Below are 16,571 nucleotides of genomic sequence, written 5' to 3' on the forward strand. Positions count from 1 at the left end.
TTCCACTTCAGAAGTGGTCTCTGATTTCAGAATGTCATAAAGATTTGTCTAGTAAAGTGATCCTCTGTTTATATTTTTGCGGTCACCACTGATTCTTTTGTAACTGTCAGATTTTTTTAACTTCATTCTCAAAGCTACAGAGTCTAATTATTATATACTTTCTGCTTCAGTTTACTCAATTTCATAAGACTTGACTTTTGAAGGCCAAAGTGCACAATTTCTTAAAAGGAATTGGGGAGTCATATTTATTTCTGTAAATTCAACTTGTTTTGAAATCAAGTTAAATAGTCCTGTGTTGTTTAAAAATATTATTCGCTTGAACTACATTCCATCTTCAATAAAAGGAGCATGATACAAGCTGTACATTTCCACATATACTTTATACAGGCCAGTTATTTTTGTCAGGAAGCCAAATCAGGTCTTGTCTAAAAAGCTAACTTGTTAGTGTTTGTAGACTGAACTCAGAACAGAAGTCAGACCTCTTTTGAAGATAATATGATGCTTCTATAATTGTTTTTCTTGTGATATTTAATGCTGTTGCAAACACCAGTCGATGGTATTTGTGTTTGGCTTTTTTTCTTGTATTTACCATGGTTTTCATACTGGCTTTGATGGCAAATAAGCGTTGCATTATTTTTTATATATGTATTTTTTCTTAATATGAGCTGATACATACCCTGTTTTAGGTGCGGGTTTTTTTTAGGTGAAACTGTGCTCTCGTAGTTAATGAGTTCTCCTTATTCTTCATCTATTTCTCCCTGTATGTGAAGAGATTAAAAAGTTTAACAGCAGCAGTTGTTGGTATTTCAAAATACTTATAGTTTGCTTTATCATACACAATATTGATGGATGCGTTTTTTTTCAGTGCAGAAAAATGTTAATGTTCTGTCCTTAGCAAATAAAATCTTTCATCTCAAAATTATTCCTACGCTATGACATTAAAACTTTAAACTCTTTTGGTTACAGTTTTGAGGATATTCTGTGCCTTGCTGAGTCTTCATCTTTGTCAGATATCACCCTTGATGGCAATCCAATAGCTCAGGAGACATGGTACAAACACACTGTTCTCCATCATATGATGCAGCTCCGACAGCTAGATATGAAGAGAATCACAGTAAGAATTTTCTGTTTTCATCAGACTTGGTAGATCCTTAAATTAAGAAGTGAAATGTAGGGGTGTCTGTTTATGTATGTATATTAAAAATACCACACTATATTCTTTAGTATGGAGTTGAATGGTATATAGACGTTACAATATTGAAAACTTGTACCTTTTTTCTTCATTATTATGCAAGGACCTGCTTTTTTATTTCATTTTAACATGTTTACTTTTAAATGCTTAAATTCTTTACTTTTGAATACTGTGTGATCAATTGCTATGTGACAAGAGAGAATCTGCAAAGCTTTTGGTTCGAACTTTCCCAACATGGTCTTCACTGATTTGCTCTATAGCTGAAAAAAGAATGTTTCTTCCAAAGGAATAGTCTGTTTATCGTTGAGTTAATGTTACTGGCATCTTCTTTCCTTAAAAATCTTGTTGGTTTCTTTAGTCTGCCTTGCTAAGGAAACCTGCTGATTACACAGTTCCTATGTGCCCATATTTCTCCCTTAGCTAACTTCCTATTGATTTCTGCTGCTCAAGTTCAAGTAACCTTGGTAAGCAAGAGAGGAGTTGCAGACAACTGAAGTCTCCTACAGAATTACTGAAAATACACTTTAAGATGGAGGATGTAGGACAATCACTGGGGGCAATATGGTTAAGTCAACTATTTTATCTCTTAATATAGGAATAACCATGCTAATTCTGTGTCTACTCAAAAATGATGTTTAAGCATGACCTTCTTAAAAAACAATCCAACAGCAAGATAACAAATATAATATGCTTTGCAAGAAAAAGTGTTGCAGCTCTGTCTTCTTTGACAAGGTGCTGATAGATATACCCTATTTTAAGTGCTTATTTGCTTTGTACAAAGACGGTACAGCATTATAATCGACTTGTAGTTTTACCTCATATCCTATTTTGCTGTAGCCAATCCACCATGAGCATAAAATAGAGCCAGTTATGATGCAAAATATAACATGTATGTGGATAACATTAATTTTTAAAACAAAGTGCTTTCGGACATCGAAGTTTTACTCCCAGCATTAAAAATACTAAATACTTGTTTGTTCACATGTATTCTGTGTGTTGGGGTTTTTTATTTTTTTGTGTATTTAAAATGACTTAATTGGATACTTGTTAATTACTTTGCTTTTGAAAATATCATTTTCTTAGTATGTCAGGAATTTGAGTCACATGAAGAAAATGTCTCCTTCCCCTCCATTTGCCCCTTCACCTGTTCATGAGAGAAGACAGATCCTGGTAGAACTCTTAGTGTTGGGAAGACTGTAGAAAGCTCAGATTCCTTTTTAGACTGTATGGGATTTGTATGGAGAAAAAGCTATTAGAAATGCACAGCCATGGGAAAATCTTAATCTGCGTTTGCACCTTGTTAAACATCAGAGTCAACCACAAGACAAAAAGCCATAGAAAAACAGGCTTCACCAGTTGTGCTGCTCATAAATCTACTTGTAAAAAGAACATTTTGCATTCTCTATTTCCCTTCTGTTTTTTGAGCCATGCTGTTTTCTCCATGTAGAGGGTGCTTTATGTTTTTTCTCCAATAAAAGCTGTGTTACCCAGCTAATCATATAACTTAAACTGTGATTTTTAAGAAAAACAAGTATCATGAGGTTTGTGATAAAATTAGAGAGTCAGCAATGCCAAACCCACCTCTTCTGCCTATTAAAGCAACATGCTGTTGCCATCACTTGTAAGGGTAAATGTAACTTTGTGGGGGAATGGAAGTACAGTGCTGGGTATGTGCTGTTTCTCACTTGATTGGTATACCTAAACTCTAAATTTCTAGGTTTTTCTTTCCATTAATCTGAAGAGCATCCAGACCATTTTGGAGTTGTTTTGTCCTGTAAAAAAACTTGAGAGTTGGGCCAGGATGTCGGATTTTTCTAGCTAGGAACTCTTTACTGACCTGTTCAGAAGTTCTGCTTGAGAGCTAAGTTTTACCCAATTTTTACTTCAGCTTTAAACTGTTCTTTTATTTGCTGGTTTCACTGGGACAAGAAAATTATTTCAAGAAAGAGTAAAATCTCAAGGATATTTTCAAAAGTTTATAAGAGACTTTGAAGCTTTATTCATACTCAGTTTCAAGAAGACGCATGCTCTTTGGTACTATGCCTTTCCCACTTGATTCTCTGGAGAAAAGGAGCCTCAGAGCAAGTCTGGTGGCAACTGCTGTTGCCTTAGGGAACTATTAAAAAATAAAGCTGTAAAGTTGCCGTGAAAATCAAATACTCTGCCCTTAAGATAAAACGTTTTCTCTGTAATTGTTCTAATATTTCTTAAGTCAGGGCAGATTTGTCTTTATTCAGGGGATTTCATCACATGACAACTTTTAAATCCTGATCTGTGAGGGACTTGGTGTTTTCTTAGGCCCTCTCATGCCAAAGCTGTTTTTGAATGTGAGATTTGAACTCTTAAACCTCTGAGGCATTGACCCAGTGGTAGTGAAAACAGTGGAAGTTATTTGCCTGTAATGAGTTTCACTGTAAGACTGAAAATGCTTTTTCCATTGTCCACACTAGAAAGTGGTTTTTAGCTGAAAAAAGCTCTCCACTTTATATTGCTTATCTAACACATTAATTCAGTGGAAATCTTTTACTCTCCCAAACTTTAATTGATCGATTTGGAGGGTTAAAGAGTGGAGAGGAGTCTGAATTACCATGGCTAAATGGATTACTCTGTGTTGCCTGTATTAACCTTCTGTAACAGTTACACCTTTAGTCCATCTTGGTTGTGAGGTAATGGGACTAGATGTATGGCTGATGTGCAGCTGAAGTATGTTACAGTCAAAGCAGGCTGAGGTTGCATAGATAGCCATTTCTGTTGTTTGGTGTCCTATAATGGTTGTTTTTCTGGGCACTGGAGCTTTTTGAATATGTTTCATAGTTTGAACTTCTGAAACAGTGGACCTGTCCAGTGGCACTTAGAGTTTAGCTGTGACTGATCTTTTTACTTCCACTTTTCTGTAACATATACTGCCTGCAGACATATAATAAAATATTAAAATACGAATTTGTACATGGCCCTTACTGAGGGATTATTTAACCAGGAACACCTGCTATCCATACTTTCTCATCAGAATTGAAGTGTATATATATTTTTATATGTATGTTTATATATTGTGTATATGTATTTTAAATGTCCTGTGGTTCCCAAATGGAAAGACAAGCTGTATCTTTTTAACAGTAAAAATGTGTGCTTTTCCTTGAAGTTTCATAGGGTTTCAATTCTTAAAGTTAAGAAAGCAGTGTTTGGTTTGGATTATTTGTTTAGATATTTCTCTGTCGATCAGGGAGTAGGTTCTACTGCTTTATCCAGAATAGAAATTGTTATTGATTCCATTGCCACTGTGGAATATGCTTCTTTTTAGGGAACGATCCCCATTTGTTTTTTTTTTCTTTCTCTACACTTAGAAACTTGAGGAACTTTTAAAATCAGTTTTATGGGTTGTAATTCTTTCTCTCAAATCAGGTCCTGCAAAAATATACCAAAGTAATACTGGAGGTAAACAAATGGAGATACATCTCATTGTCAAATGTCACGTAATGATTTGTCAGAATTTTTGTACTTCTTATTATCCGTGGCTGTATTTCTAGTAGAACCATCCTCACATTCTTACTTCATTCTCATATAAAATCGGCCTCTATTGTATACATAAAACATAGTCTGCCTTCTGCAAATGAGCTGAATTTTGTGCGTTTTAAGTGTACTGCGTTAAGTCTCTTTATACCTTGAAAGCTTAAATGTATATTCCAGACCATTCTTCAAAACCCTCTTTTTTTTTGTGTTTTTCATTACCTAAAGTAGTCCATATTGAGTATACTGTAGCTGTTTCTAATCTATAGTAAAAGTACTAAGGTAGATATACAATGGAAATGAAATGCTTCATTCCCTTTGTGCTAATCTAGCATCTTTTCCTGTGATTTAAATGGTATCACTTGTTGATAAAGAACTTGTTTGAATAATAATAAAGCAGTAGTGAGGAAGTATACATGCATTTCACTGTGAGCTCTTCAGGATCGTTTTCAGGTCTTGCTAGATGTTCTCTCTTCAAAGACTAATGAAATAATGAAATAATGTTGGGTTTGACCAAAATCTGTGGCGTTAGTTCCAGTAGAGCTCATTTAGCAGCAGGGGGAGCTACCAGCCTGCCAAAGCTACAGGTACGATCCTGTTAGAGCTCCAGTGGCAGGTTTTTATAAGGGTGGTAATAACTTTCTGTTGCTTCACACTGAGAATGTAAACCTGCAACTTCAAAGTCACACTGCAGAAAGTGAGTCTTATCCTTCTTTAGAAAATATATTACTCTTTGTGAAGGTGACTTCTTACTCAGTACATTTTTAGATGGGAAGTGGAGTACTAAATAGAGATCTCTGTATACAAGAGGACATCCTAGTCCATTTGTAATGATCTGGCACTTTGACCTTCTGGGGAAGCATTACCCTTTTTGCAGGAAGGTTTGGTTTCAGGTTTGAAAGAGCTGGAGCTAGAAGAGAAGAAGGGGCGTTAGTAAAAAAGAATACTAGCAAGTTAAGGGCTTTGTTTTATAACTTTGTGGGGTTTTTTTAGGGATATTTTGTGACATAGCATATGTGGATAGCATATGTTGTGTTAAATTAATAAAGAAATGTATACAGATTTGATTTCCAGGACAAGTAGATTTCTCCCTTAATCTTTACTCAAATGTTTTCTCTGTTGTTGTGTCTGTATGAATGCTGAGTAAAACTAGGATATATTTTCTTTTTAGGCTGAGCTAATTTCTTTTGTAAAAGTATTTTTAAATGTCTGCAATTAGGGTAGTGTTGATCAAGGAAAAAGTCATAGTTAATAAGACTGTTGCCAGAACATAATCTGACATTTCATTCTTTGTATGAATGTATTGAGACTGTTGACAGTGAAGGTACTGGACTGACTTCCTCATGTGTGGAAGACTTGTAAATTATGCATTTGAACTGGTAAAAGGAAGGCTTTGAGAAGGAAGATAGAGTAGGAAGAGATATTTGTGGAAGCTGAGACAAAATTGAAGTAGGGAGCTTGAAAAAAAAAACCCAAATCTTAAGTAGTTTTGAAAGGAATAAAATTAGTGAAGGCTACTTTCTTTTAGATGAGTGTCATTTTGTTCTCTAAATTCTCACCTTTCCCAGTGCGAAACACAGCTAGTTCGGGGCAGTCTGTGGTGATTAACCAGCTGTTTTCTGCCAAATAGAATGGATAATTTTTGTGTCCTCTCCCTTGGTGGGAAAACTAATTTACATTTTCTCCTTTCTTCAAACCATTTTTGTATAATCAAATATTTTATATAATCTAGGGAACAAAAAAAAATCCCCAGCATCTTAGTTTGAGACTTCTAAATACTCTGTTACTTGGTATGTTTTATGTGTTGAAAAGTCCTTACAGAAGATTAAGACATTGAAATTGTAAAACCTTTTTTCTTTAGGAACCCACACTAAAATAAATACAAGGTCAAAAGGAGAGATTTAATTAGAAAATTAAAAAAAAAAAAAACAGACCACCCCAACACCACAAAATGCCTCTAACCCACTTCCTATAGCAAGATCTCACTGATGTTGTTTGCTAGTTTTTGCAGTTATTGGCAGCCTTCAGGTATTTTTCAAGTAAACACAATCTTAGTACACTCTAACATGTAATTGGGGTAAATGGTGGTTATGAGAATCATGTTCGTAGTTTTCAACTTTTTAAATAATATCTTGAGGTACAACACATTTTTATTTAACTTTATTAATTATACATTAATATTTGTGGCATATTACCTGCATGGGGTTTACTTAATGTTTTTTCACAGCCTCACTCTGAACACTCCCATTCAGGTAATGGGTGTCATTTTGGGTGTTTTGTTGTGTTGGGATCCAGAAGACCTTCTGTATCTGTGTGGCTTTAAATAGTTATTGTTGGTCCTCCTTTAACATGGACTAGTGACCTCCTGAGGTCACTTCTAACCTGATTATTCTGTAATTCTGTGAAACCAGCCCCTTGGATTACCTGTTTGGGAAGAACTAAAAAGTCCAGTAGCAGAGGTGGCTGCCAACAAAAAAAAACCCAACAAACAAACAAAAATGTCTCCAGTTAGTGTTCCAGGGAAATTGGTATTCCAGTGAAACTATGGCATATAGTTGGGTTAGAGAAGCTAACTCTGTCCAAAGCCTCATGCCTCAATCTGCATTGAGATATTTCTCATGTTTAATACGTGCATGTTAGGTTAAAGTCACGGAGGAGCAATTTGGAAATGCGATGTTTGAAATTGGTGTCAAAATCCATGGTGTGTCAGTGGGCTTCAGGGGCACTGTCTACAGATGAAGAATAAGTCTGCTATGTGAATGTAACTTCTTATGTGTTGGAAATTATTTTCTTAAAAATGTGGTTGTGAAATTCCTTTTTTTTATCATCTAGTAAGCATTCACCCATGTACTTAGGGGTTCTTACAATGCACTGAACATATCATGTTTTAGTTATGTAGAAATTTCAATATATCAGTGTCTTCGTGGTTGATGTTTTCTGTTCAGTTTTGTTTAATTTCCTGGAAAGTGAAAAGCTTTCTGTTTTGAGGGAAGTCAAAACACTTTCTGTATGCTCTGGGAAGATACTTTAATAGGAACACCCAATGGCATGTGAAGTAAATCAAAATAAGTTAAAGTATGCTTCCCAAATATTTGTGTTGGAAGGACTCTACGCTTTTTACTTCATAGTGAACATTTCTTTTGTTACTTGGAAAATATAGGTTCTAAAAATACCATGCTATGAGAATGTTTGGACTTCTGTAAACAGGGAGCATTCAACCTAATATGGGTATATTGCAGTATTAAATTGCTGTACCAGGAAAATTAAGCATCTTCACTTACTGATCCCAGGACAATGACTTTCATTATTTATGAATAAATGGCTTTCTTCTTGAAACTTCTTCTTGAGTAGGTATTAATATTGATAAGGAAAAATGTTAATATACTATAGTCAACTTTAAAAATATCCTTCTCGAGTTGTGTTGCTGATTTAGAAAAATAAGCCCCTGGAAACAGGTTATAATGATAAAAATCAATCTTAGATTATGATTCGAGCGTAAACAGAATTCAGCTCTTTTGCTCTGCGTCTTTTGTTTAAAAAATACTACTTAATACAAAACCCAGTATGAAGATACAAAATTATAATGAACTGGTTTATTTTGAAATGGTTTTTTTTCAGTCATACTCACCATGTTCTTTATATGTTTTCAAAGACCTTTACAAATACTAGTTTTAGATTGTTTTGTATTCAGTATGTGTATCTGTGTAGATCACTATTTATTCTGAATTTTTTGATAAATTACCAATTTTGTTGGGTTTAATGATATTTAGAAAAATTAACATTTTAATCCTAAAATTGTATTTAAAATTTTTATTTCAATTCCAACACAAACATATGATAATGATTTATCAGTTATATTTTTCAGAACCTGATTAGTTCTTCCTTTTACGGATTTTCTTGTTTTCCACCCAGGAAGAAGAAAGACGTATGGCATCTGTTGCAGCAAGGAAAGAGGAAGAAAGGAAGCGTGAAAGCCATAAACAGAACTTGCTTAAGGTATTTTGCATGGCTGTTCTAAGCCTACTGTAAATCTGTTTATGGTAATAATTTATATCTTCGTATATTTTGCTCTAGTCTTAATATGTCCCGGTATGCCTCTGTCTCTTAAACTTTCATTTTACTGCTCAAAGTGTTCACTCTGCAACTGAAACTTTGCAGTGAAATATGCAAGTTGTACTTTAGCAAAAAACCCTAGTTGGATACATGAGTGTGATACACATGAAAAGATGGTAAACTTAATTTTCACAAATCCAGAGATTAAGTAAATCCAGAGTAAAGGACAGGATTTTGCAGTGGTTTCAAATTCCTTGAACTTTGTCTCCCCCGTTTCAAGTGAGTTATCTTAACTGCTGCCATACAGGGTGTTCTGAAGTAGTTTTTCCATCATTCTTCCCTGTTGAAGTTGTTCCTTTTGTAGGAGGAGTTAAGCAGTCATCAGAGCACCAGCTAGACTCCAGCCATCATCTTTTTCAGAAGGCTTATCTACCAGACCACGTGGCCTGGTTAATGCTTATATACATGAGATGAAATACCTCTAACAGGGAAGGCTGAGGTGCACTTGAGAATACTGTTATTATGGAGCTGGTGATTAAATGAACTATGTTGCTAATAGGGGACCAAAGTTCAAGTATCCAAGAGTATCTGCATTCCGTTTGTTGGGTGAATATTGCTGTTTGTCTCTAAAACCTTTTTGTCATCTAGTAATGGTTATACAGAAAGCTCTTTCAATTTGGCAGTCAAACTAACAAAAAAATTCGTGTATCTATACAGCTAAGTTTCCTAGGTAAAATCATATTCATGAAAGGGGATTTTTTTTTTAGTTTCCTGTATATTTGTATCTGTATACTTTGATTTTCTGTTTAAAAATAAAACAAAAAACCTCAATATATAACAAAGACGTCTTGGATACAGCTTGTTTGGAGTTTTTATTAAGCAGTATTGTTGTTTGTTGTGGTTTTGAGGGGTTCTTTTTATTTTTAATTTTGGGGTTTTTAGTTGGAATTTTTAAGGTTGGTTGGTTTGTTGATTGGTTGTTTTTTCCCTGTGAGATACTGATGTACTTGAAGTCTCTTCAGGTTTGAAGTTTTGGTGTGAGTTTTCAGTAACCTGAAGAAAGGGGAAGTTAGTAAATAATATGCACACACAGTGCTTTTCTTTGCTGTTGAAAAGCTAACTGTGTCTCTGGACTGGAAAAATGTAGGTGTTTATTTGTAGTTCATAACCATCCATGTAATGCTTCTTTGTAGCAGAGGATTATTTGTCTTCGTGGCATCAATTTCTCAGTGCATTTTGCTAGTGGAAGCAAAACTTCCCGTAAAAGAAAAATACATGTATAATGCCATTATTCAGTTTTCAACATTAAATTGTATACTTGGTAATGTAATTGAAGTATTTTTCTTTTTTCAAATAGTTAAGTAGCATAAGAACCAAATACCACTTATCTTTTGCATGATTCAGTGATTTTGTATATTTTTCCTCTGTAAATATGCTCTTGTGTACTATGATTCTGGTTTCTTTTTTCCTCTTTGACACATTTGAGTTAAAGAAATCTGCTCGCAGATGCAATATCCAGTAAAGAAAATTGCAAACCATAGGATTTTATTCATTGTTAAACATGAAGAAAATATTTAGGGAATTATATTCTGCAGTTTTTGTTGTCACTTGCATCCATACTTTCTTGAATTTTATGCAGGGTAAATGAAATTATAGGCACTCATTCAGTAATGAATAATAGCTGTTTTCCTGTATTCACTGCATGAAGAAAGTGCTGTCTTTTTCCCTTGCAGATATTTGTCTCCCCTAGAGTAGAGTTTCTTCAATTCTCTTTTCCCAGACTTTTTATTATTTTCATAATAAATTGTTATGTATTTTTTATTTTGTAAAATCCACTCCTCTGGTGAAGTTTGAGATTATTCTTCAAAATGTACAGAGAATATAATTCTTTTGCAACAGAGACTGAACTTAATTTTTACTGGAACAAGAAGTAGTTCTTACTGTTTACATAGCAGAATCTTCGTACTTCTAAAATTTGCTTTTTGTAAAATGAATTCTTGGAAATTTTCAAAGCCCTGTGGGAATCCTGCAGCCCATAACTGAGGCCTAATGAAGTAGAGCTGTATGGTCGCTGGGGTTATGAGGAGACTCTAACCCTCCAGAACAAACAGAATTTTCTAAATGTAATTGGAATAAAATGTAGACTATTTCAATTTCCCTTGTTTTCTGTGACATGGAGCCTCTTTGTCACTGAAGACTGTAAGTGTTGGGCACTTAGTATTCTCTAACCAGATAACATCATACCTCTTTGGGTAGATTGAATGTGAAAAAAGAGTTTTGAGCTCTTTAAAATGATAAAAACTTTCAGAAGAAGGGGATTATTAAAGTAATTTCTGTGAACTTTCAGTGTCAGTTACAGACAATTATGGACATAATTTTTGTCAATGTCTGTGAGATCTGTCTCTGCATTATCAGTCACTGAAACACATCATGGTATGTACTCTTTATAGCTGCATCATGAGGGATTTTCATGTAGCTGTTAAATAATTCATTGTGAAACATCAATATGCAGTTCCTTGTTCTTGAGGAAATACATAGGTTCTGTAAATCTCAATCACAGATGATTAAATTCTTGCTTTTTTTGTTGATCTGCTATTTTCTGGTTTTCAGTTAAATACTCATCTGTGGTGGTTTGCACTTCACATCTCCAGCATGGGGTACTGTGAGAAATGGTCTTAGTGAACGGCATTGCAGTGATATCCACAGCTCACTCACCATGCAATGAATTACATAATAATGTGATGGTAACAGTCACCTGTTACTTTTATAGATTAAACCGAGGAGCATAGTGAGTATAGGTCAAACACTGTATCAAAAATGTTAATTAAAATTGAAAATTTACATTTACCCCCTTATCCCCTGCCTTTCTCCATAGGCATGTCAAATAAATTGGGTTTTTTTCCTATTTTGAAAAAGGGGCTGTAGTAAAACTTCTTGTTTTTCTTTACAGCCATTGAGTCTGTTTTAAAACAGGAATGTAAATGTTCAATTTTAAAACAAGTAAAGCCTTTCTAGCGATTTAGGATTTTTGTTACAGCCTTCTAAATCCCAATAAATATTGTGTTGTTTTCTTGTATCTTAATCAGTCTAGCAAAATAGTCTAAACAAGACAGGAATTAATATAGTGACATTTAAAATTACGGTGTTAGGTGGGCTTTGAACTCTGGTAAGAAATTTATAAAGGTGGATAGCTTATTCTGTAAGGAAATGATGGATAATAGGGATTTAGCTTGTCTGAGATCCTTTTAGACCCAATTTGAGATCATTGCAGCTTGGAACTAAGAAGAACTTGCAGTTTCAATCCAGACTTTCATAGCATCAAAGTAGAATATTCATTAATACATCTGAAGAGTATGCAGCTTTTATCCTTCCTCTGTTCATGGGTAAAATTAATGACAAATAACGCATTTGAACTATGTTGAATTACCAATGAACTGCTGTTTATACAACAAAGGACAAAATCAGGCTTGCCTTTTCCCTACCTTCATTCCAAAATATTAGGACACTTGTTTGTGTTGCAGTTCCAATAGTGTTGTTCTGAAATACATGAAAGAAATTAAAGAATTCTTAGAATATGATGGGTGTTTAATACTTCTAAGAGTGGGAAGCTGTAAATTAAGGTTGTTATTTTCTATGGACTTGAAATTGATATTTCTATAGCAGCATCAATTTAGAGTGTGATATTATATACCAAGAAGTCATTGGCTTTGGCTGATACTCCGTCTTCTTCATGTTTTGTGAATGTAAATTTATTTTGTTATAAGTTTCTCTATAACATTTTCTTCTCAGAAATCCTAAGTCACTGTTTGTGTGATGACCGACTCCCAGAGAATTAGATCTGGTTCAGTAAAACAAAATTAAGTGAAACTAACAATGAATTTACTCTTTGATATTATTTATGTTGTGTAGTTTTTATCTGATTAGTGTTCAACTGCCAGTCCATGACTTGTTACAAAGTACTTTTTTCCTTCACCATTTGAAGTATTCTAAGTTGCATGTATTAAATCACATATATCTATTTGATGCAATAGAATAATTATCTGTTCATAGATTCATAAGCAATTGACATGATTTGCATGACTATACAAGAACAAGTATTTAATAAGCTTTTGAAATACTGATTTATTGACAAGACATGTCTAGAATATAGAAACTACTTTAAAAGTATTATGAAATATTTGAACCTAGATCTGGTGCAGTCCTTGTATCTGTCACGAAGGTAATTTCATTTTCTATTTTTAGAAAATTTACTTTTTCCATTTTTCAGAAGATAACTTTTTCCCCCCACACAGTGTATGTTGTAATTACTGCTGACACTTGTAGCAATTGCATAACTGTCTTAGCTAAGTGCTGGGGTCACTCTAGCAACATGGAGGAAAGTACAGGCAGTCTGCCCTTTTATGTGGGAGCAGTATCACAACCAGCTCCAGCCTGTCAAAATGAGACTTCCATGGTTATCCAAACTAAATAGTTTAGCTTCGTTCTTTCAGAAGTTGTGGATTTATTATGTTACTTCTCTTGCTTCCGTTCTGCCCATTTTTTTGAAACGATTTGCTGGCAGTTATGCAAAATGGCACCAGAACACTACCTTCATTTTAATAACCACCTATTAGTACTCTTGTTTCTTCAATTTAGAACATTTAAAATGTTTTTATTAAGTGGCATATTTCTTTCAGAACAAACAAATGTTGTAATAGTGCACTGATATAACTTGTATATCTTTGTTTCAGGAAAAGAAGCGGTTAACAATTTCTAATATTGCTCGTCAGTGGGAGATACAGCAGAATCGAACAGCTCTTGTGGCTTCTTTAAACCAAGATAAAGATGATGAGCCCTGTCAGATTAATGGCAGTGCTGCATATGTATTTCCTGAAGAAAGCAGGTATTTTATTGGGTAATATTTATTGTTCATATCTTATATTCCAGGTTTCTACTTGTCATCTCTGAGGTCTCACTGTATTTCGTTATCAAAAGTAACATATCCAAATCAATCCTGAAAAGACGTTTTACTTAGTGATTAAACCTGTTAGCCACGAATAAAAAGGAGCATATATTAAGTAATACAACTCCTTGTCAAAAGAAGTGTAAGCTAAATTATGTGAATTTGCTAAATAAAGGAGAGCTTTGTGTTTGCAAGAAATGTTAAGCATAAATTCTTTAGCCTTTTTAAGGCTTTTAATTTCCTTAACAACATAGATGGTTGTTTTCAGTTGAAATGAACAAAATGGGTATGTACAAGCATTACAGATGTTTGTAATCTCTTTGTGTATCAAGAGGCTCCATAAACTCACTCTAAATTTGTGTTCTTGGTTTGAACAACAGCATCTCTTATTGGACTGCCCTCATACCTGTGCTGTTTTAACAATAGCAGTTCTTTGAGTTATTTTTATTCCAAGTATAATTTTTCCTAAAGTAATTTTTGCATTGCTAGTTATATTTTATATTGTATAGGCTTTTTTTTTTGTTGTTTGTTTGGGGTTTTTTTGTTTGGTTTTTGTTTGGGGTTTTTTTGTTGTTTTTCTGGTGATACACTTTGGCTTGCTTATTTGCATCTAAAAGATGGCCATCTGGCATTCTGTATAATTTAAAAAACAAATGCTGGACCTAATGAACAATCTGTGCCTGTTATGCAGTCAGCTAAAACCAAACCAGCACACTTTTAGCCTTGGCTAGCTTGGGCAAAAGCCTGAAAAAATAGTCTGCATGATTTCAGTAGCAAGTACATCTTCCTGATGTACCAGATAAGCACAGGAGATGTCAGGCAGGAAGTTTTTGCCTCTCACAGACAGAACTCATCTGGGTCTCAGTGTCTAGGCCTGTTTTTCATCTCCAGTCAAGTGCTGCATCTTTTGGAACTTTTTTTATTTTCTTAGTGTTTTTAAATTGCTATAGCCTTTTTTGTTCTTTTGCTTCCAAAGCTTTCCCCTAAGCATATGTTCAGGCACTGCTTTTTTGCCTCCCTGATTTCTTCACAGTTTAATTCAGTGTTAGTAATCATCCCCTGTGATGAAGTCAATGTAACTATGGTAGCTGAAAGAACTATTGTTCTTTTAATAAACAGATCCTCTTTGCTTGAGAAATCATGCTTTTAATTAACATCTTAAGACCTTTTCCTTGGAGTTGTAGGATGGATCTTGCTGCAATGCTATCTCTGCTTATTCTGGATACAGTGACTAAATTTGCATTTTCCTTGTAGTTTCCTAACCATGAACGTTAGGTTTCTTTCATCAAATCTGCAGTAATACAGTGCGTAAAATATGTATCCATGTTCTAGTGAAAGCTTTTTAGTTTGTTTTCTGCAACATAGTCTACAAATCTACTTCAATGAAATATCAAATTTCAGCCTGCTGAGATGTTAGCAGAAGAAGCTGTGTGCTTTATTTGCATATGTTATAATTCCTTTATGCAAATTACAGTGCATTTAGGTTTTTTAATTGGAGACTTAGGTTTGTAATTTTTCTCCTTCATGACTGGTTAGAGAAATGAAAGTGTGAAAATCTTTATCCCCAGTTTATTTTTTTTAAGCAGATTAAATAGATTAAATATGTGGCGATGTACGTTATAACTAAGAAGCTGCGGATAATGCTGCTGGTTTTTATCATGAAGTAAGACACAAGGAGATGAGAATTGGGAATCCCTGAACTTGTTGCTTAATTGTCAAATCGCTTTTGTGAATTGGAAAGCTCACATTATATAAAAAAATGCTTACTTATCCCTATTAATTAAGGATTAAACAACTATAATAAACCATAAGATTATTCTCATCTCTAAGCAGAATAATGAATCTTGATACCTTGATCGGATAATGGACGTATGGGTTTGAGGAAGGAGTGATACTCTTGTTCAAGAATAAAAATACCTGTTCAGTACTGTGAGTACCATTATCCTGGATTGGTTTTAACAACTGTCTGTTCTTAAAGCAGTTAATCATGTCATAACTTCGACATTTTGTGCAGCTGACAGAATTTGAAGGTGACCTTGCTTGAATAAATACATTGTTTGAAGTTGGTTTTAGATATCTAAAGCAACACAAGTTAGCATTCTGAATTAAAAATTCTCAGCAAATTATTAAATACGAGTGACTTCTTAGTTTATTTTTTTAATACTCTCAAATTACCCCCCCAGCTTAAATACATCAAGGCCCTTTCTGCCTAAGGAGTAGAGCATCCACAATATTGCTTGATGGAAAGAGGATTTTCCAGCTCTTTATGGTTTTGAACCAGATGAATTAATGCAGTTGGATTTTGGTAAATGAAAGGACGATAATTCAGTAGAGTCATTTACTATCTCAAAGTAATCTCATTTACATCATTGCATTTTTATTTCCCTACAGGTCTCTTGATACACTATTGAGCAGTGCAGTACAAGGCTTGTCTGTTCTTGAGTCTCATTTAGTGGAAGTGGAAGGAGATACTCTTTGCTTGTATGGTGCTGGTGCGCTGGAGTGCCTGGATCGAAACTGGAGTGTTCAGACAGCTGGAATTATTGTCACAGTCTCCTTTATGTTCATAGAATTTGATGAAATTGTTCACGTGTTAACTAAACTGAAGATAAAATTTCCTAATTTTGTGGTAAGATTTCAGCTGCGTGAACAGCTATGGAATACCTATTCTCTAGTAGAACCTTAATTTGGCATAGTCACTCTTGAGTGCTTTCAAATAAATAGATAAGTTTGTGAATGACATATTTGCTTGGTGTTAACCTGTAACAATAACTGTAACTTCATACTTAAAAATCTATTCTCACACAGGATGATGTTTTTTTTTCAGACTGGTTATTATTTCTGTCCATTCCTTTGACCTAGCGGATTATTTTTAAGTTG

The 16,571-nt window shown here is 34.3% G+C and overlaps 1 protein-coding gene across 2 annotated transcripts in view; it reads left to right on the forward strand.

The window, feature by feature from the left end:
• The window catches only part of LRRC49 (leucine rich repeat containing 49), a 49,872-nt gene that overhangs the window by 23,519 nt on the left and 9,782 nt on the right, over positions 1-16,571 (forward strand). The window contains exons 10-13 of one of the 2 annotated variants that reach the window (XM_031046000.2): positions 967-1,114; positions 8,609-8,692; positions 13,480-13,643; positions 16,083-16,320. In XM_031046000.2, coding sequence (XP_030901860.2) covers positions 967-1,114; positions 8,609-8,692; positions 13,480-13,643; positions 16,083-16,320 — 634 coding nt within the window. The remainder of the gene's footprint in view (positions 1-966; positions 1,115-8,608; positions 8,693-13,479; positions 13,644-16,082; positions 16,321-16,571) is intronic. The other variant, XM_013128189.3, reaches the window with a different exon arrangement.

This window comes from Melopsittacus undulatus, chromosome 9 (assembly GCF_012275295.1).
Source record: "Melopsittacus undulatus isolate bMelUnd1 chromosome 9, bMelUnd1.mat.Z, whole genome shotgun sequence".
NCBI lineage: Eukaryota > Metazoa > Chordata > Aves > Psittaciformes > Psittaculidae > Melopsittacus > Melopsittacus undulatus.